Source organism: Chlorocebus sabaeus, chromosome 26 (assembly GCF_047675955.1).
Source record: "Chlorocebus sabaeus isolate Y175 chromosome 26, mChlSab1.0.hap1, whole genome shotgun sequence".
Taxonomy (NCBI): domain Eukaryota; kingdom Metazoa; phylum Chordata; class Mammalia; order Primates; family Cercopithecidae; genus Chlorocebus; species Chlorocebus sabaeus.
Window position 1 is genome coordinate 51,942,201 of NC_132929.1, and position 18,329 is coordinate 51,960,529.

General features: G+C 38.0%; 1 protein-coding gene across 8 annotated transcripts in view; it reads left to right on the forward strand.

Moving 5' to 3' along the window:
* The window catches only part of UBE2Q2 (ubiquitin conjugating enzyme E2 Q2), a 58,519-nt gene that overhangs the window by 27,483 nt on the left and 12,707 nt on the right, over positions 1 to 18,329 (forward strand). For 7 of the 8 annotated variants that reach the window (XM_073012350.1, XM_073012349.1, XM_008015791.3 and 4 more), the window contains 5 exons: positions 1,790 to 1,930; positions 4,552 to 4,636; positions 6,300 to 6,360; positions 7,411 to 7,501; positions 13,551 to 13,609. In XM_073012350.1, the coding sequence (XP_072868451.1) occupies positions 1,790 to 1,930; positions 4,552 to 4,636; positions 6,300 to 6,360; positions 7,411 to 7,501; positions 13,551 to 13,609 (437 nt within the window). The remainder of the gene's footprint in view (positions 1 to 1,789; positions 1,931 to 4,551; positions 4,637 to 6,299; positions 6,361 to 7,410; positions 7,502 to 13,550; positions 13,610 to 18,329) is intronic. The other variant, XM_008015796.3, reaches the window with a different exon arrangement.

Consider the following 18,329-nt stretch of genomic DNA (forward strand, 5'->3'; position numbering starts at 1 on the left):
AGTTGGAAAGAAGATATTCTAGGCTCCTAAAATAATATGGGAAGAGGCTCAGAACAACTTTGGACATAGTGTGTTTGGGTTCATTGGATACTTTTCTTTTGAGGAGTGTTGATGTGTTGAAGTCATGAAAAAACAAGATTGGCTAGAAAAGGCAAATGGTTAAAAGTCTTGAATTCGAGAAAGGTGTGTTTCTATTTGGTGTGATTTTTGATAGGAAGGCCTTAAGCACGGAATAGTGTGCTGAGGATATTTTAGAAAGATAATGTTGAATTCTGTTTGGGATGTGCTGATTAATACTCAGGGAAAGAAGTTTTGTGGATGGGAACATGACTGAGGTTGAAGGTATAGGAGGAAATATAGGCTAAAGGCATTTGTGAGAATTGTGAGAAAAACGTGTAGGATGGAAGATTGGTGCTGAAAGGTGCACACAGGGAGAAGGGAGCTCCATGAAGTATGGAGTCATGGGCAGAGTTTGAGTGAGAACAGAACGTTAACAGGGCTTGAAGAGATGGCATTCCAAAAAGGAGGCTGTGGAGGTGAAAGCTGCAGTAAGCCGAGATCTTGTCACTGCACTCCAGCCGGGGCAACAGAGTGAGACTCCATCTCAAAAAATTAAAAAAAAAAAAAACCAAAAAGGAAGCCTATTGAATGGATAGAAGGTAGTCATTAACCTGGTCTAGAAGTCAGTGAATTAGCCTGCTTGGGAAAGAAAAAAGTCGAGATGAGTATAAACTACTCCTTTAGAGATTTTGGCAATTGAAGTAGAGAAGTAAGGTAATTGCAAAAAGTTAGGATTTAAATTCTGCATAGATTTATATATGTGTAAGAACAAATAGTATGGGAAAGGAGGGAGCAGAATGATGTGAATAAAGATACTGGTCTAGGGGTATTCAAATTCTTTTTTTTCTTTTTTTTTTTTTTTTTGAGATAGTCTTGCTCTGTCACCCAGGCTGGAGTACAGTGGCATGATCATAGCTCACTGCAGCCTCAAACTCCTGGGCCCACATGATCCTCCTATCTCAGCCTCCTGAGGACCTGAGATAAAATTCTTTTTCTAACTTTTTTTCTAGTTATAAATGTCAATAGATGCTTACTACATAAAACTTGGAAATTAGGGATAGGCATTAAATGTCTCCAGAGATAACTAAAATTAACTGAAATTAATATTTCAATATAAGTTCTGGTCTTCCTTTTTCTGTGCTTATTTCAGCATAATTGAAATTCTTTCTTTTTTGTGTTCTGTTTTTCATTTTAAAGTTTTTCGATACAGGAGAAATTATGCTATGTTAGTATTTCAGTGGCCTCTTAATATTTTGCTATTTTTGCACATGCAGATTTTGTGTTTGTTTTTGTGGTTGCAAGGTTGAAATAGGTGTCTTTATGCCTAAATTAGTGTTTACAGTTTAAACTAGTTTCTTAGAATACAATTCTAGAAGTTGAGTTTCTGGAACAAACTAGGAACACTTTGGGTTCTTGACACTTGCTGCTAAACTGTTTTAAAGGTTCCTCTTAATAGGAGATTTAGAAGATGGCTTATTTGGTAATAGTTATGATTTTGTAAAGCTTTTAAATCTGCTTTACCCAGAGTGTAGCTTTTAAATAAAATGTAGGATATAAAAGGTGGGAGCCTCTTGAATGGAATGTGGGGGCTTTTTCTCTCTCCCCATAGAATAGCTATATTTTGTTTCTTGTCTCTCATTGAGTCAAGAGTAATTTAACGTTATTTTGGCATAAGAAATTGCTGAAGAAAAATAGCTTGAATAAGCTAACATTTTTCTTCTTTTTGCAGGATATAGAAGACTTAGATCACTATGAGATGAAGGAAGAAGAGCCTATTAGTGGGAAAAAGTCAGAGGATGAAGGAATTGAAAAAGAAAATTTGGCAATATTAGAGAAAATTAGGAAGACTCAAAGGCAAGACCATTTAAATGTAAGTGTGTGTAGATATGTAGAACCTGGACTTTGTGGTTAAATAATTATAGTTAATACCAGGCAATTCATTAACATGCCCACCTCAGCTGCCCTCCTCCTCCATTCCTGCCTTAGTGGTGGACTCAGTCATACGTTTTTAAAAACAGGGTCTTGCTCTGTCACCTAGGCTAGAGTGCAGTGGCACATAGTTCAGTGTAGCCTTTATCTCTCAGGCTCCAGTAATCCTCCTGCCTCAGCCTCCCAGGTAGCTTGGCATGTGCCACCGTGCCAGGCTAGTTTTTTTTTTTTATTTTTAGTAGCGATAAGGTCTCTCTATGTTGCCCAGGCAGGTCTTGAACACCTGAGTTCAAACGATCCTCCCATGTCAGCCTCCCAAAGTACTGGGATTACAGGCAAGAGTCACCGTGCCTAGCCTTAGTCATATGTTTTGTTGCTGTAGATTACATTTCTTATCTATGGATAGCCACTTTTTACCCTGTTCATCTGCTCTTCACATCCTGGAACCACCTGCTGATCCCTGTACATTCCCCTTTCCGGCCTGTTTATGCTGTTTTCTCTGCTTACCTTCCTCCCGTGGGATCTGTATATTCAAATCCATTCTCTCCTACAAAATATAATTCAAGTTCTTTCTCCTTGGTGAAGCTGACTTTGATCTGTCCTACTCTGACCCAACCAAAAGTAATTTTTCTCTTTTGACTTAACATCTTTTTTTTTTTTTTAAATGAAGTCACGCTCTGTCTCCTGGCTGGAGTGTGGTAGCATAATCTCAGCTCACTGCAGCTTCCACCTCCCAGGTTCAAGCAATTCTTCTGTCTCACCCTCCCGTGCAGCTGGGATTATAGGTGTGCACCGCCACACCTGGCTAATTTTTGTATTTTTAGTAGAGACAGGGTTTCATCATGTTGGCCAGGCTGGTCTTGAACTCCCAACTTCAAGTGATTCACCTGCTTGGGCCTTCCAAAGTGCTGGGATTACAGGTGTGAGCCACCGTGCCCGGCCACAACTTAATATCTCTTTTACATGAAGCAGCAGGATGTGAAAAGAACACTGAGTTTGGTGACAAACACACCTTTTATGGTTTCACTTTCCTCAACTCTAAAATACGGCTAGACAGTACATACCTTTTGGATGATTGCTGTCAAAAATAAATGAAAATGATGTGTATATATATAAAATGTTCAGAGTAGGGAAACATCAAATGATTGAACACTTACTACTTCCTGCCTTATATTAGAGCTGTTGACCAACTCCATGAAATCTGCGTAGCAGTTACTTTGTCTTGGGCACAGGTTCCCCAAAACAGGGAATGAATTGTTAGGTAAGTAGATGCCAAATGTTGAAAACAGGTAGATTACTCTCCCTCCTTCAATCTTATTTACATATTAATCTAATTTATAATTTTTAGTAGAGCAAAGAAGTTTAGTCAGGCCCCAATATCTTGATTACTTAAAAAACAAAGTTTGTGTCATTTGAATTAATGATAACTGTACTTTGTGTCTTGTGATCAATTCCAGTTTGAGTTATAGTCAAAACAACTATAAATTATTGAACACCTTTGCATGACTGATACTATGCCAAGTACTTTATACTTCATATATCTTCACATTTAATCTTCATAGCCACCATGTGAATTAGGTACTCTTCATATTTTAGAGATAGGAAAAACTTCTCTTATTTTGTAGATATGAAATGAGTTAGGAAACTTGATTTTTTCCTCCCCTTCAAAGTATAGTGCAACGTTTAAAATCTTTAATTTCACGTGACCAAAAAATAGTTCCGTTTATAATTAGTCTTACGATATTGATGTGTTTTCATTTTTAGAGATGTCCCTGCTCTGAAAAACTAAAACCAGTCGCATGTAGACACACGTTTCTCAGTGTCTTAATGTGCGAACTAGACCATCTGTGTAATATTCTTGCTTGTAGTCTTAAGACTTAACATCTTTTTTTTTATGAAGTCACTTTTTTTAATGAATGGAGCTGTATTTTAGTTAATAGTGTGTCACCTTGAGTGTCTTATAGTAATTGCTAGAGTTTGGAATAGACTCATACTGAATTCTATACTATTGTGGAATCCATGGTGGTCTGGACATGTTGACTAGACTTTTACATGATAAGGAATAGGAAATGAACCAGACTTGTGCCTAGTTTTATATCCTCTTGAAACTTTATAATGCTTCATTTAATTGGACTTTTTTTACTTCTTAAAATGTTGAGGTTGGGTGCAGTGGCTCATGCCTGTAATCCCAGCACTTTGGGAGGCCGAGGCAGGTGGATCACAAGGTCAAGAGATTGAGACCATCCTGGCCAACATGGTGAAATCTCATCTCCACCAAAAAAAAAAAAAAAACAAAAACCCCCAAAAATCAGCTGGACGTGGTGGTGCGCACCTGTAGTCTCAGCTACTTGGGAGGCTGAGGTAGAAGAATTGCTTGAACCGGGAGATGGAGGTTGCAGTTGCGCCACTGCACTCCAGCCTGGGCGACAGGGCGAGACTGCATCTCCAAAAAAAAAAAAAGTTGAACGGTGATCCATTTTTGCTGTAATCTTTTAGATCAGGTTGAAATATCTTAAATCTTAGCTCAGCAGACCCTGGTAAACAGTGGCTTTTGTGTTTCAGGGTGCAGTGTCTGGGTCAGTGCAAGCTTCAGATAGACTTATGAAAGAGCTCAGGGACATATACAGATCACAGAGTTATAAAACAGGTAAGGATCTCTGGATCCCTGCTCTCCTTATGGTTCTTCTGCTCTTTTCTATTGTCAGATTATAAATGTCATTTCTTAAAACTGGACAGAAATGGAAATGTTTACTAGCTTTATTTTAGGAATGTGAAACTCAAATGCAATCAAGTTCCAAAAGATGAAAGAGTAAAATAGGATGAGTTTACTTGTTTTTCGGATTTTTAAAAAATGTTTTTATAAGTCCATTGTAATTTTGTCCTCTTCTTGAAAAGAGTGAACTCTTACATGTATTTTTATCTTCTGGCGAAAGCATGAGCAATATTGCTTGGAAAGTAAGAGTAATACATTTCATTGTACAGAGAATGATTGCCAAGTTGATTTCTATGATTCCGCCCCCCCCATTTTTGAAAGCAAGATAATCGACTCTTATTGTAGAGATAGTTATGTTATTACCTTTAAAATATATAGGTTTTTAAAGTTTTTATTTCATTGTTTGACTTGAGTATTCTTACTCATTATGACTTGAATGTTATGGAACCTGTCGTAACTAGAGGTAAAATTCTCATATTGTTACAGATTCTAATAGTATTAAATAATGAGCCAAACTTTAATTTGAAAAGATAGCATTGGTTGGGTGCAGTGGCTCACACCTGTAATCCCTGCACTTTGGGAGGCCAAGGTGGTCAGATCACCTGAAGTTAGGAGTTCGAGACCAGCCTGGCCAACATGGCGAAGCCCTATTTCTACTAAAAATAAAAAATTAGCCGGGCGTGGTGGCGGGCACCTGTGATCCCAGCTGCTCAGTAGGCTGAGGCAGGAGAATCGCTTGAACCCAGGAGGCGGAGGCTGCAGTGAGCCAAGATTGTACCACTGCACTCCAGCCTGGGTAGCAAGAGTGAGACTGTCAAAAAAAAAAAAAAAAAAAAAAAAAAAGCGTTATGACCCATTCAAGAATTCTTAGTATGAACAAATCAAAATTAATTAGAACTTGCTTAAAAAAATAAAAACAAGGAAAAACCCTTGCTTTGTAGTGTGCAGGATAAGCCAGACTTGTTTCTGACTTGTTAGAATTGTGGGTGTCCTTACAGTTTTTTGTGTAAGAAGTCTAAAAGTTTATCTGTAGAAACCTAATAAAGCACAAACGTTTGAATACTGGTTTTATTTTTAAATGTTAAGTAATCATTTGTTTCAGCATTGTTTATATAGGAAAAAAACTAGATATTGGGTGGAATTTGTTAAAGCATATCCATAAAATAAACTACTACAAAGTCATTAAAAAGATTGTGAATAGAGTTAGGTATACTAACTTGGAAAGAGGTCCCTGAAAGTTGAAGAGACATTATAAAACAACATACGTAGAAGGATTCCGTCTTTGTAGAAATATATGTTCATGGAAGAAAAGTCTTAAGTACCTATAATTTTGCATAATCTTTTTTTTTCAGTCAGACTAAACGGTAAGCAGTTTTTCAACTCATTAAAGAATCTTCTCAATTGATGGCTGTAATGATCTGTTAAGGGCATAAGATACTCAGCTGCAGTGGTGTAATATTTACTATATAGCTTAGTCGTTCCATGTTTTAAGAGAAAAATTCCTAGCTTTTGTTGACTATTTAGTTTATACATTTATACTATAGTAATAGTTATATGATCAAATGAAGAGTAGCTAACATGCTGTGTATCTTAACAGGGATTTATTCAGTGGAACTCATAAATGACAGTTTATATGACTGGCATGTTAAACTGCAGAAGTAAGTGACTTTTTAATGCTAACCCACTCTTCACAATGGTAGATTATCACAGTGGAGGTTATTTTCCTTCTAACTTGATACCTTTATACTATGACTTTTACTTAGAACTTTAGACCTTGTTTCTATAGAAATAGTTCTTAGATTGTTTAAATGAGCTGTTTCTGAGGCTTAATAAAAAAGTGAGAAAGAGGAAGGACAGAAAGGAAGGACCAGCTGTGGGATAAAGTGTTTTATGGAGTTAGAGCAGGGGAACTTAGAAACAAAAGTATATTTAATAACTTCATGAGACTGTGATAACCAGTTTATATTTGAAATATATACAGCACTTTGGGAGATTGAGGTGAGAGGATCTCTTGAGCCCAGGAGTTTGAGACCTGCCTGGGCAACATAGCAAGACTTCATCTCTACAAAAAAAAAAAAAAAAACATTAGCCAGGCATGGTGGAGTACACCTGTAGTCCCAGCTACTGGGGGTGGTAGGAGGCTGAGGCAGGAAGATCTTGAGCTCCAGAGGTCAAGGCTGCAGTGAGCCATGATTGTATCACTATATTCCAGCCTGGGCAACAGAATGAGGCACCCTGTCTCTTTAAAAAAAAAAAAAAAAAAAAATGTTGCGGGGAGATGGGATTCAAATTGGATCTGTATATATAGGACAGTTGTAGAAAAATACGGATTTTTTTAGTGATTTAACTTTTCGTAGTTCGGTCCATGGCAAACTTTTCTCCTTGAACCCTTTGGCTAATAATATAAGTTTAATAAGAAAATTATATACATGTGACTATTTTCCTTTAGAATGACTGCAAACTCTGAACCCCTTATTAGATTAGATTTAGAGTATTACGGTCTCTTTTGGACATTTATTCCCAAGGAGCTGGAAGCTATAATGACCTCTATTTTTCCTGGTGATAAAGAGCAGCTTTAGACCTTCTCTTTCTGGAACTTACCCTAGGTGCTCTATTTTAGCTGTCAGACTAGTTCATTTTTGAGTTTAGTTAAAAAAAAAATCTCTTAACTTTTTATTTGAACTGTTTTTTTGTTTTGTAATTCTTAGGGTTGACCCTGATAGTCCTTTGCACAGTGATCTTCAGATCTTAAAAGAAAAAGAAGGCATAGAATATATTTTGCTTAACTTCTCTTTTAAGGTAAGAAAATAGTTACAGGACCCCATATACTTCCAATGGGGGGGCGTATATTTGTACAAGTGCTTTGGAAAAAAATTTGGTAAAGTAGAAGATACTCATACCCTATGATTCAGGATTCTCGTAGACATATTCTCTGTAAGAGATGAGTAATTAGGTGTACCAGGAGACACAGGAGTGTTCAGAGAAGCATCGTTTATAATAGCCCTAAACAGAAAACCCAAGTGTTCTTTCCAATAAAATGGAGAAATGTGGTGTTTATAAAATGGTTTACAGCTATGTGGGACAAGATGGGTGGATCTTGAACACAGTTGTAAATGAGACTGTACTCCAAAACCTATTTTGTACAATTTCCTTTATATAGAGTTCAAAAATAGGTAAAACTAATGTTGGTTAGGGCGTGCATTCTTAGTGGAGGCAATATCACCTGCAGTGGAGTGAAAATTGATCTTTGAAGTGAAAACAATCTTAGCTATTAAAATGGTCTGCTGCCCTCCAAAGGGCCACAGAACATAAACAGATATACGATTTATCTGTGGTGTTAAAATTCCGTGGAGCAGGGGGGGTAAAATTAGGAAGAAAACTTCTAAAAAGGCTTCTTAGGGGGGCAAAAATGAAAAGGAAAGAAAACTGAGAAACACTTAATCATGGATGAACAAAGAGGTGATTACATACAGGTTAGGGTAAGGAGTCCATCTAGGTGGGAGGTAGGGAGGTGTGAACTGAAAGGTACATCTGTACAAGCTTCTTGGATACTGGCTGGAATATATTTCTGGACCAGGTTGGTGGTTACATGGGCACATAATTTACAATAGCTTCTTAAGGTATATCTCTATATTTTATGTACTTTTCTGAATTTATGTGTTATATTTCGTAAGGGTTTATAAATTTTATTTTATTTTATTTATTTTTGAGACGGAGTCTTGCTCTGTTGCCCAGGCTGGAGTGCAGTGACACAGTTTTGGCCCACTGCAACCTCCGCTCCTGGGTTCAAGAGATTCTCCTGCCTCAGCCTCCTGAGTAGCTGGGATTACAGGTACAGGTACATGCCACCACACCCGGCTAATTTTTGTATTTTTAATGGAGACGGTATTTCACCATGTCGGCCAGGCTTGTCTTGAATTCCTAACCTCAGGTGATCCGCCTGCCTCGGCCTCCCAAAGTGCTGGGATTATGGGCATGAGCCACCACACCTGGCCTAGCATTTTTAAGATGCTAAAAATAATGGTTAAAGAATAGCAGTGGTGTCTAGAACAAATGTTAATTATTATTTTTATTTTTCTTTTTTTTGAGACTGAGTCTTGCTCTGTTGCCCAGGCTGGAGTGTGGTGGCATAATCTTGGCTCACTGCAACCTCTGCCTCCCAGGTTTAAGTAATTCTCTGCCCCAGCCTCCCAAGTAGTTGGGATTATAGGCATGTGCCACCATGTCCAGATCATTTTTGTATTTTTAGTAGAGATGGGGTTTCACCATGTTGGCCAGGCTGGTCTTGAACTCCTGACCTTGTGGTACACCTGCCTTGACCTCCCAAAGTGCTGGGATTACAGGCATGATTTAATTATGGATCTGGATAAGATGTTATGGTTTAAAATCTGTGGATATATGAGATATTTTGATGAAAAAAACAATGCTGCTTTTGTACTTACAAAAAGGATAGTAATAATTTTCTAAAAGCTTCTTACATAGCTTTTTTATGTGTATGTTTTTCCTTGGGAATATATCTTAGGATTGAACTTCCTTCAAGTGACCCAAATGTCAGTATTATCTCTCACTTTTGTTATTGTAGAAACTGTTGTGGTTGTCAACTGGGTTGTCCTCCTAAAGTATGAGTCTAGTATATATTGACTGAAGTTGCTAATGGCTACATTTTTACTAATTTATATGGGGGAATGAATGAAGCACCCAGGCCTAAAACAAAAAAAACACACAAAAAGGAAGGTATCTTTCTTTTTAAAAATTTAAATTATATGTCCATATGCCTAACACCAAACTTTAGAAATAGAACCCTTTTTTTTTTTTTTAAATTAGTCCCTGTAGCCCCCGGTGTGCCCCTCCCTTGTCACTTCCTCTTTTAGGGGTATCTTTACGGGAATATGAAATCTTGGACAGGAAACTGGAGGATTTGTGACTGCAGGTAGTGTTTTCATTATTTTTTCCTGCTCTAGGTAGAACTTCAGGGAGGGGACGATCTGGGAGGTAAATGGCTGAATTTCTATTGGATTTGTGTTTCTGGACCATGGCTCCTGATACCAGAAAGAAGGGCCTTTTCTGGGGTTGGAGTATTTCTTAAGAGACCTGGGAAGAATGTGATTGCCTTGAGCTAACTGACCTTATGAAGAGGACCTTAAACTGAATTGCCAAGTTATTAGTATCGGGATTCACAGACTTTGGAGGATAGCAGGTATGACTCAGAAAGATTTACAGGAAAGAGCCAGAACAGTGTATATTTATGGCCTCTGATGCCCATGGTGACAACTTGAATAATAAGAAAAATGGAACTTGAGATAAAGCATAACACAAAGATGCAGGAGGGAATGCGACCTGATCAGCAACTTAGTAAATCCAACTTGCTATGCTTTTAAGGAAGTCACTTTTTGGTGTTTCAGGCAGCATCTGAATTACTGAATTGAATTCTGAGGTAGTACTTTTAAGAATGGTCTGTTTAGATAAACTTAGGTTCATTTAGAGAATAATTGCCGGGATTGGGAAGAGATTGTATTCCGTGTCCTGGGATAGCTGGCGAAATTGTGGATTTGGAGAGGAGAACATGGGGGTTGATGTTAGCTTGTCTTCAACTATTTGAAGGACTGTGTATATGGAAGCATTAGTTTTTCTTTGTTTTTGGTGAACACGGCATAAAACTAGTAAGGCAAATTACAAAGAGGCGATTTTCAACTCAGTGTAAGGAAGTGATTTGTAACTATTTAGAGCCATTTGGTGATGCAGTCTTTAAAAAACAGAATGTGCCTCTTCCTTAAGAATAACTTAGACGGCTAAGATGTTAAGATCTCAGATAACTTTCTGATATCCTTATAGAGCCTGAGAGTCTGTTTCTGAGTTAATATATACTAAGGTAACTGAAACTTCATTTTAACAGTCACCCTCAACCTTTTTTTTTTCCTCCTTGAAGAACTTTTTATTTCTGTAAAATATGGATTCCTGAGTTCCAGGGTATAGACTTTATGGAATAGAGTCCCCAGATTTTGATGTGGAAGAGTTATTCTGAAATGTTTACAATGAATTAAATCATACATAATCAATGAAGAGGTTTTGTAGTCATTAGGGATTCACATGTTTAAATTTCTAAATAATAGGAGGTTAAATGAAGTTGTACGTTACTAAGCTTTACATCAACCTCTATACCTTTCATTATGTCTGTTAAATATAGGTGAAAGGTGAGCTATTTTATTTGAAAGTAGATTATAATAACTGTCGTTAAGTTGCTATCTTGTGTCATTAAGTTGGTATCTTGTGGATAATCTTTTTTTTTTTTTTTTTTTTTTTTTTTTTTTTTTTTTTGAGATGGAGTCTCGCTCTGTCGCCCAGGCTGGAGTGCAGTGGCTGGATCTCAGCTCACTGCAAGCTCCGCCTCCCGGGTTCATGCCATTCTCCTACCTCAGCCTCCCGAGTAGCTGGGACTACAGGCGCTCGCCACATCGCCCGGCTAGTTTTTTGTATTTTTTAGTAGAGACAGGGTTTCACCGTGTTAGCCAGGATGGTCTCGATCTCCTGACCTCGTGATCCACCCGTCTCGGCCTCCCAAAGTGCTGGGATTACAGGCTTGAGCCACCGCGCCCGGCCTCTTGTGGATAATCTTACATTTCTATTGCAAGTTAGAAAACGATTTCTTCTTATCCCTCATCTTCTATCATCTTCCTCACTTCATATATTTTTATCAAGTCTGATGATCCTTGTCTTTTAATTGGACCCATTCATTATTGCTGATACTTGGGTCTGAATCTCCATCTTACAGATTCATTGCTATTTGTCCTTCTTGCTTCACACTCCTTTTCATCTTTCTTTTGGATTTTTTTATTACTCTAGTTTCGTACCTCTGTCAGCATGGTAGTTCTTCTTTTTTACTACCCTACAGTTACAATATCTCTTTGACTTGTCAAAGTCTAATATAAACTTGTAAATTTATATTTTTTCCTTTTCCTTGTCAATACAAGGACCTTAGAACACTGAGGTCATGTCCTCCCTGCCATATACGTGCTGCTGTCATCATGCATTTTAATTCTATACTTATCTAAAACTCTACACATAATTATGTAATTGGTCAATATCCATTTAGATCCGCATGCACATTTGCTCTTTTTTATGCTCTTTATTCTCCACATTTTCATTAAGGATTCTCGTTCTCCTGTCTGAAAATAACCTTTAGTATTTCCTTTAGTGTGAGTCTGAAGATGAAAACAAAAACCTTTATTTTTCTTTCTTTCTTTTTTTGAGACCAAGTTTCACTCTTGTTGCCCAGGCTGGAGTTGCAAGTGGTGCAATCTCGACTCACCGCAAGTTCTGCCTCCCGGGTTCAAGCGATTCTCCTTCCTTAACCTTCCTGAGTAGCTGTGATTACAGGCATGCGCCACCACGCCTGGCTAATTTTGTATTTTTAGTAGAGACGGGGTTTCTCCCCGTTGGTCAGGCTGGTCTCGAACTCCCGAACTCAGATGATCCGTCCGCCTCGGCCTCCCAAAGTGCTGGGATTATAGGTGTGAGCCACCGTCCCTGGCCTTTATTTCATTTTTGAAGATTATTTTCATGGAGTGTAAGTTTCTAGGGTTGGCAGTTTCTTTCAGTGCCTCAAATATATCATTCTCTTATCCTAGCTTCCATTGTTTCTCTTGAAGTATTTATGGTGGTTAAATCTTGTGAAGTCTTTGATCAGATTTGGAAAATTATCAACAACCATATCTTCAGGTATTGGTTCTGTCCCATTCTTTTTTTGCTTCCAGGACTCTACGTATGTGATAAACTTTTCACTATCTTTTTTATTTTCTGCATTTTCTACCATTTTGTTTTTCTGACCTATTTTCCAGTTTACTGAATCTCTCTTCTGCTAAGTTACTGCTGTGGTTAAACTTATCCATTAAGCTACTAATGTCAGCTGTTGTATTTCTAAATTTTAGAATTTCCATATGGTTCATTTTTATAATTTGCGTTTCTCTACCAGGCTTTCAGTCTTGTCTTTTCTTTCCTTGCTTATGTTCAACAGAGTTAACTGTATTATCTTGACCCCTTGTGGTTATGTGTCTATTATTTGCTTCTCTTGTTTTCTATTTGTCTTTGTCTCATGTGGCTTATTTTTAGTGATATACATTATATATGAAAAATTATAGAACTAATTTGAAGCCTTGGATGATAATCTTCTCCAGAGAGGATTTATATTTGCCCCTGCCAGGGGCTTGGAAATTAGCAACCCAGGATTGCCTCATGCAATCAGGGATTGAGATGATTCAAGCTGGCCTCATTCCCTGTCAGGGCAATTTGCAGTTGGTTCTTCAGGGTCACAACCTTAGGAGTGGGAGACTTAGCAGGGCCTCTCCTCGGTGAACGCTGGGCTGCAATGTTTATCTCTCTGTGAGCTCTGTGAGGCTGTGAGTTCTAGCTCAGCTTATGAACCTCTTCTTTTTCTCTTCTGTAATTGGAAGAAAACCCAAGGGGGGAAAAAAAGATCCTGCTCTCTGGTGTTCCCTTTTCTTAGCCCTGAAATTGTTATGTTTTGTTCACCTTTCTAGTTTTCAGTCAGAAAATTGATCTAAATTACCTAGTCTATCATTATTGGAATGGTTCCTTTATCTAGTTCTAGTGAAGTGGAACCCCTTCATGTGTTTCATCAGTTTACCATAACACTGTTCTGTTTGGGGCTGATTTTAACTTCATTTTTATTTGATTTGGTTTTCATTTTGGTTTTGAGTACTAATTTTATGACTCTTACCCATTATCTGATAATAAATGTACACATTCTTTATAGTATCTTTTAAAATCTTCTAAATAATATAACATTAAGGATGTTCTTAAAATTAATTAAACTTGCTTATTTGCTTTTTAGGATAACTTTCCATTTGATCCTCCGTTTGTTCGAGTGGTGTTACCTGTTCTCTCAGGAGGGTAAGTGTAAGCAATTACTTAAAAAGAAAATTTTTTTCAGTTAAAAAAATTTTTTTTTATGAAGACGAGGTCTCACTATGTTGTCGTGGCTGGTTTTGAACTCCTGGGCTCAAGTGATCCTCCCACCTTGGCCTCTGAAAGTGCCGGGATTATAGGCATGAGGCCACTGTGCCTGGCCTGCCCTTTTTTTTTTTTTTTTTTAAGTGTGCACCAGAATCATTTGGAGAGCTAGTCCCAGAGTTTCTCATTCAGTAGGTCTGTGGTAGGGCCTGAGTATTTACATTTTTAAGAAGTTTCCAGGTGAAGATGATACTGTTGTTCTGGGCCCACACTTAGAACCATTGATTATAAAGCATTATATTGTTGAGAGGTAGAGTTTTTAATGATTCATACACACACGTATTTATACATACACACACACACACACACACATATATATACACATATTTTTACCCTAAAAAAGCTAATGTTTTTCAAATGTAAATTGTGTTTGAGGGTTTAGAGAGTGTTATGATTAAAGAGTAGTCCCCACATGCCTGTGATCCTAATTGGTACTTCTAGGGATAATCATGGGAAATCTCATGGACCTATGGAACTGGCTAATTACTTCTACAGGTAATACTTGCAGTTTAGTAGGGTCAAATGGTAATTGTATTGCTGCTTCTTGTGGTTGGAAGTCTTACAGAAGAGGGGGAAAAGATCACAATTTGTTAGGTTATTTATGAAATGTTCAGTAGGCCCTCAAAGTATGAGCAGTTTAACTTGAGAATTTTCAAACACTTGGCTGACTAATTCTATTATGTGACATAATCTACATTATGGTGATTAAAAACTAAATATATCCAGCCCTTACTTTGATCATTTCTATGGTTGAGGTAGTAATAGTTGTATTTAGGGTAAAAATATGAGTGACTATATCAGACTTCAGAACTTTCTCCAGAAGAGCTTTGTTCCTACAGTTATTTTTAGTTATATTTGCTTTACATGCTTATATATGTGTTTTGGGGGGCTAAAATCCTGTTAAGAATCATTTCTTGTAGTCAAAATACATACTAATTTGCTGTTGATACTACAGAATAGTTATTTGGGCATGGTGTCCATCTATAAAGCTCAGAGAAACAAAAAGTATGTGTGTTTTTTTTTTTAACCTTAGTATTACATATGGATATGCTGAGCTCATTTTGAGTTCTGCCACATGGTAAAGCAATATAATTTTTATTTATTTATGTATTTATTTATTGAGACAGGTTCTGTCTTTGTTGCCCAGGCTGGAGTGTAGTGGTGCAGTTATGGCTCACTGCAATCTCTGCCTCCCGGGCTCAAGATATCCTTCCACCTCAGCCTCCTGAGTAGCTGGGATGCCACCATGCCCAGCTAATTGTTGTATTTTTGGTAGAGATGAGGTTTTGCCATATTGCTCAGGCTGGTCTTGAACTCCTGGGCTGAAGCCATCTACCCACCTCAGCCTTGCAAAGTACTAGGATTACAAGTCTAAGCCACTGTGCCTGGCCCAATATTGTTTTTTAAAATTATTTTATTATTTTTGTTCTTTTTTGTTTTTAATTTTTTCTTTAAATTTTATATATTTCAATATTGTTTCTTAAGAGTTTACTTACCTGACACCTCCAACCTAATCTTTGCCATAGCTCCCAAAATGTTAAGCACTAATACAGTTTTTTGTTTTGTTTTTTTCTTTTTTTGAGACGGAGTCTTGCTGTCACCAGGCTGGAATGCAGTGGCGTGATCTCGGCTCACTGCAACCTCTGCCTTCCTGAGTTCAAGCAATTCTCCTGCCTCAGCCTCCCGAGTAGCTAGGACTACAGGCATGTGCCACCATGCCCAGCTAATTTTTGTATTTTTAGTGGAGATGGGGTTTCACCATGTTGGTCAGGATGGTCTCGGTCTTTTGACCTCGTGGTCTGCCCACCCACCGCAGCCTCCCAAAGTGCTGGGATTATAGGCGTGAGCTACCGCACCCAGCCTAGTGGTTTGTTAATAGATATTTGTTTTGAGGGGATTGCAAGGTTTTGGGGAAACCAGGTTCAAAATATCTTTTACCAAAGGACTTCTTGGAGGCTTAATGCTGTTTTCTATTTTTCCCAAAATTGTTTAATAATTTACACGATAGCATCTCAGAGGACGGTGTCCTCTGGCTTACTCTCTGGGAAATGCTGTTCTGTTGGAAATCCAGAGTTCTGAGTGATTCTCATGTGTTTGGTGCTGCAGAGCAGGAGATGCTGAAGGGATTCCTTTGTGAGCAGATGTTAGAGGTCTCCTTTTGACAGGTTGTTACAAAGTTGATCACAAATACACTATTACAGTGAGTGGAAGTCCCAGGTTGGGTGTGAAACAGTTGTTTAGAATTGTGTACAGCTTTATTTTGTTACCGCTAAAGCTTCCCTAGACTGTTTTTGGATCAGGCAGTAAAATTGCTATAAAAAGTACTTCTCTTGTCATAAAACCTAACGATAAGTTTCGGAAGTTGAATGTTAGGTAACCCAGCCAAGTATTTACATATACAAAATAAACACGAGACTGAAAAATAGTAAATTTTTAACTTTTCTCTTGCTCACACCACCAGCCTTTTACTAGCCACCAAGTCATAGTTCGTATGTTTTTCATAGTTTAATGTTAAAATATCTTTAACGAAGCCTTTACTGACTGGGGAGAAATGACATAACTATTGTGCTTTAATTTTTTTTTTTTGAGACAGAGTCTCACTCTGTTGCCCAGGCTGTAGTGCAGTGGCGTAATCTTGGCTCACTGCAACCTACACCTCCTGGGTTCAAGCCATTCTCCTGCCTCAGCCTCCTGAATAGCTGGAACTACAGGCATGTGCCACCATGCCCAGCTAATTTTTGTATTTGTAGTAGAGACAGGGTTTCACCATGTTGACCAGCTTGGTCTCAAACTCCTGGCCTCAAGTGATCCATCCACCTGGGCCTCCCAAAGTGCTGGATTATGGCATGAGCCACTGTGCCCGGCCAACTATTGTGCTTTAGTTTTATGTGCTTGTTTATAAAAGTGTGTATGTTTACTCAGTATTCCCATAAGCATGGGAAAAGGAAGACAGGTCATTTTTTGTTAAAAATCTTAGAGAAAAAAAATGACCAAGGAAAAGATTTGGAAGAAATTTGCAAATTCAGAATAAATATATAAAAACATTTTTATCAGCCAGATGCAGTGGCTCACGCCTGTAATCCCAGCACTTTTGGAGGCCAAGGCAGGTGGATCATCTGAGTCAGGAGTTTGAGACCAGCCTGGCCAACATGTCGAAACCCTGTCTCTACTAAAAATACAAAAATTAGCTGGGCATGGTGGTGGGTGCCTGTAATCCCAGCTAGTCGGGAAGCTGAGGCAGGAGAATCGCTTGAACCCAGGGGGTGGAGGTTGCAGTGAGCCGAGATTGCCCCATTGCAGTCCAGCCTGGACAACAGGGCGAGATTCCGTCTCAAAAAAATTTTTTTTTATCAGAACATTTTAAAATGTGATTATAAAATTGACCAGTATAGCTTTTCAACATTTTATTGTTAAGAATTCCAAGAATTTAAGTTTATGACCTTAGTTTACCGCCTAGAGTAGAGACAAATACATGAAGTTATGAATAATGCCATTTTCAATTTTAAAATCTGTTATGTAGTTTCTTAATTGATTCTTTTTTGCCATGGTGTTATTGTTCTCATTATTCAGATGAATAATTTGAATAACAAGTCAGCTTGTGACCTACTCCAATAAATCTTCTGATTCCTAATAAAGTGTTTTTCATTATACCAAATGCCAAGTGTATGAAGGGATTAAAAGTACTAAGTACTCCATTGATTATCAAATGCTAACTATGGACTTAATTTATCAGAGGTTTAAAGCAGCAAAGTGTTGCTCTGGCAACAGTGACCTGAAGACTTCATGAAGTAGGTGGGATCCCAGTTAGGCAGTGAAATGTGAATGGGGTTTGGTCAGCTGGTGGAGGTTGAAGGAAAATGATTTACATAGGTGAAAAATAAACACAATCAGGTATCTAGCAAAGAGAATGAGATACTCAAAGTATACCAGACCAGTTCGAGCTATAACACAAGGAGGGTAGGACTCATGTAGAAGAGTTGTAGGAAATAGTGCTGATGTAATATCTTGTACTTAAACAGTTCTGTGGACTGGTCAGACCTTTTTTTTTCCCCTCTGCTAAGTAAACTATCACCCTGGCTATTCATCTTTCTGTATAACTGGTTGAGAAATGGGAGTAACAGTAAAGAAACTATTGTAAAGTAAATCTGGTGATAGCAGAAGAGAATATGAGACACATTGTGCTCACAGAGCCTAGAAGAGTGTGACAGTAGTTGAGGACCACGCTGTTGTCTTAAGAGTGAAGTGAGGAGAACCTACATTGGTTTGGTAGTCACTGGAGTGGAAGGAGGAGTGAAATGTGAAAGCTCATTGGAGGCAAAATCAAAATGGCTTGGTCTTCATAGTGAACTATTAAGTGAGGAGGAGGAATTATTTGCTGACTTGGGAAGAAGTAGAAGCTTGCCATCTCAGTCAGGGTAAAGCTTAAGCATTGTGTGATTCCAGATAGATTATTGAGCAGTTTTCTATGTATTTCATATCCCACATCTTCTAGTTATGACCCTATTTCTTTATTTCTTGACATAGCCAAACATTTTTTAAACTAACAGCTTTATTGTGATACAGTTGATATATTATAAAACTCACCCTTTGAAGTGTACAA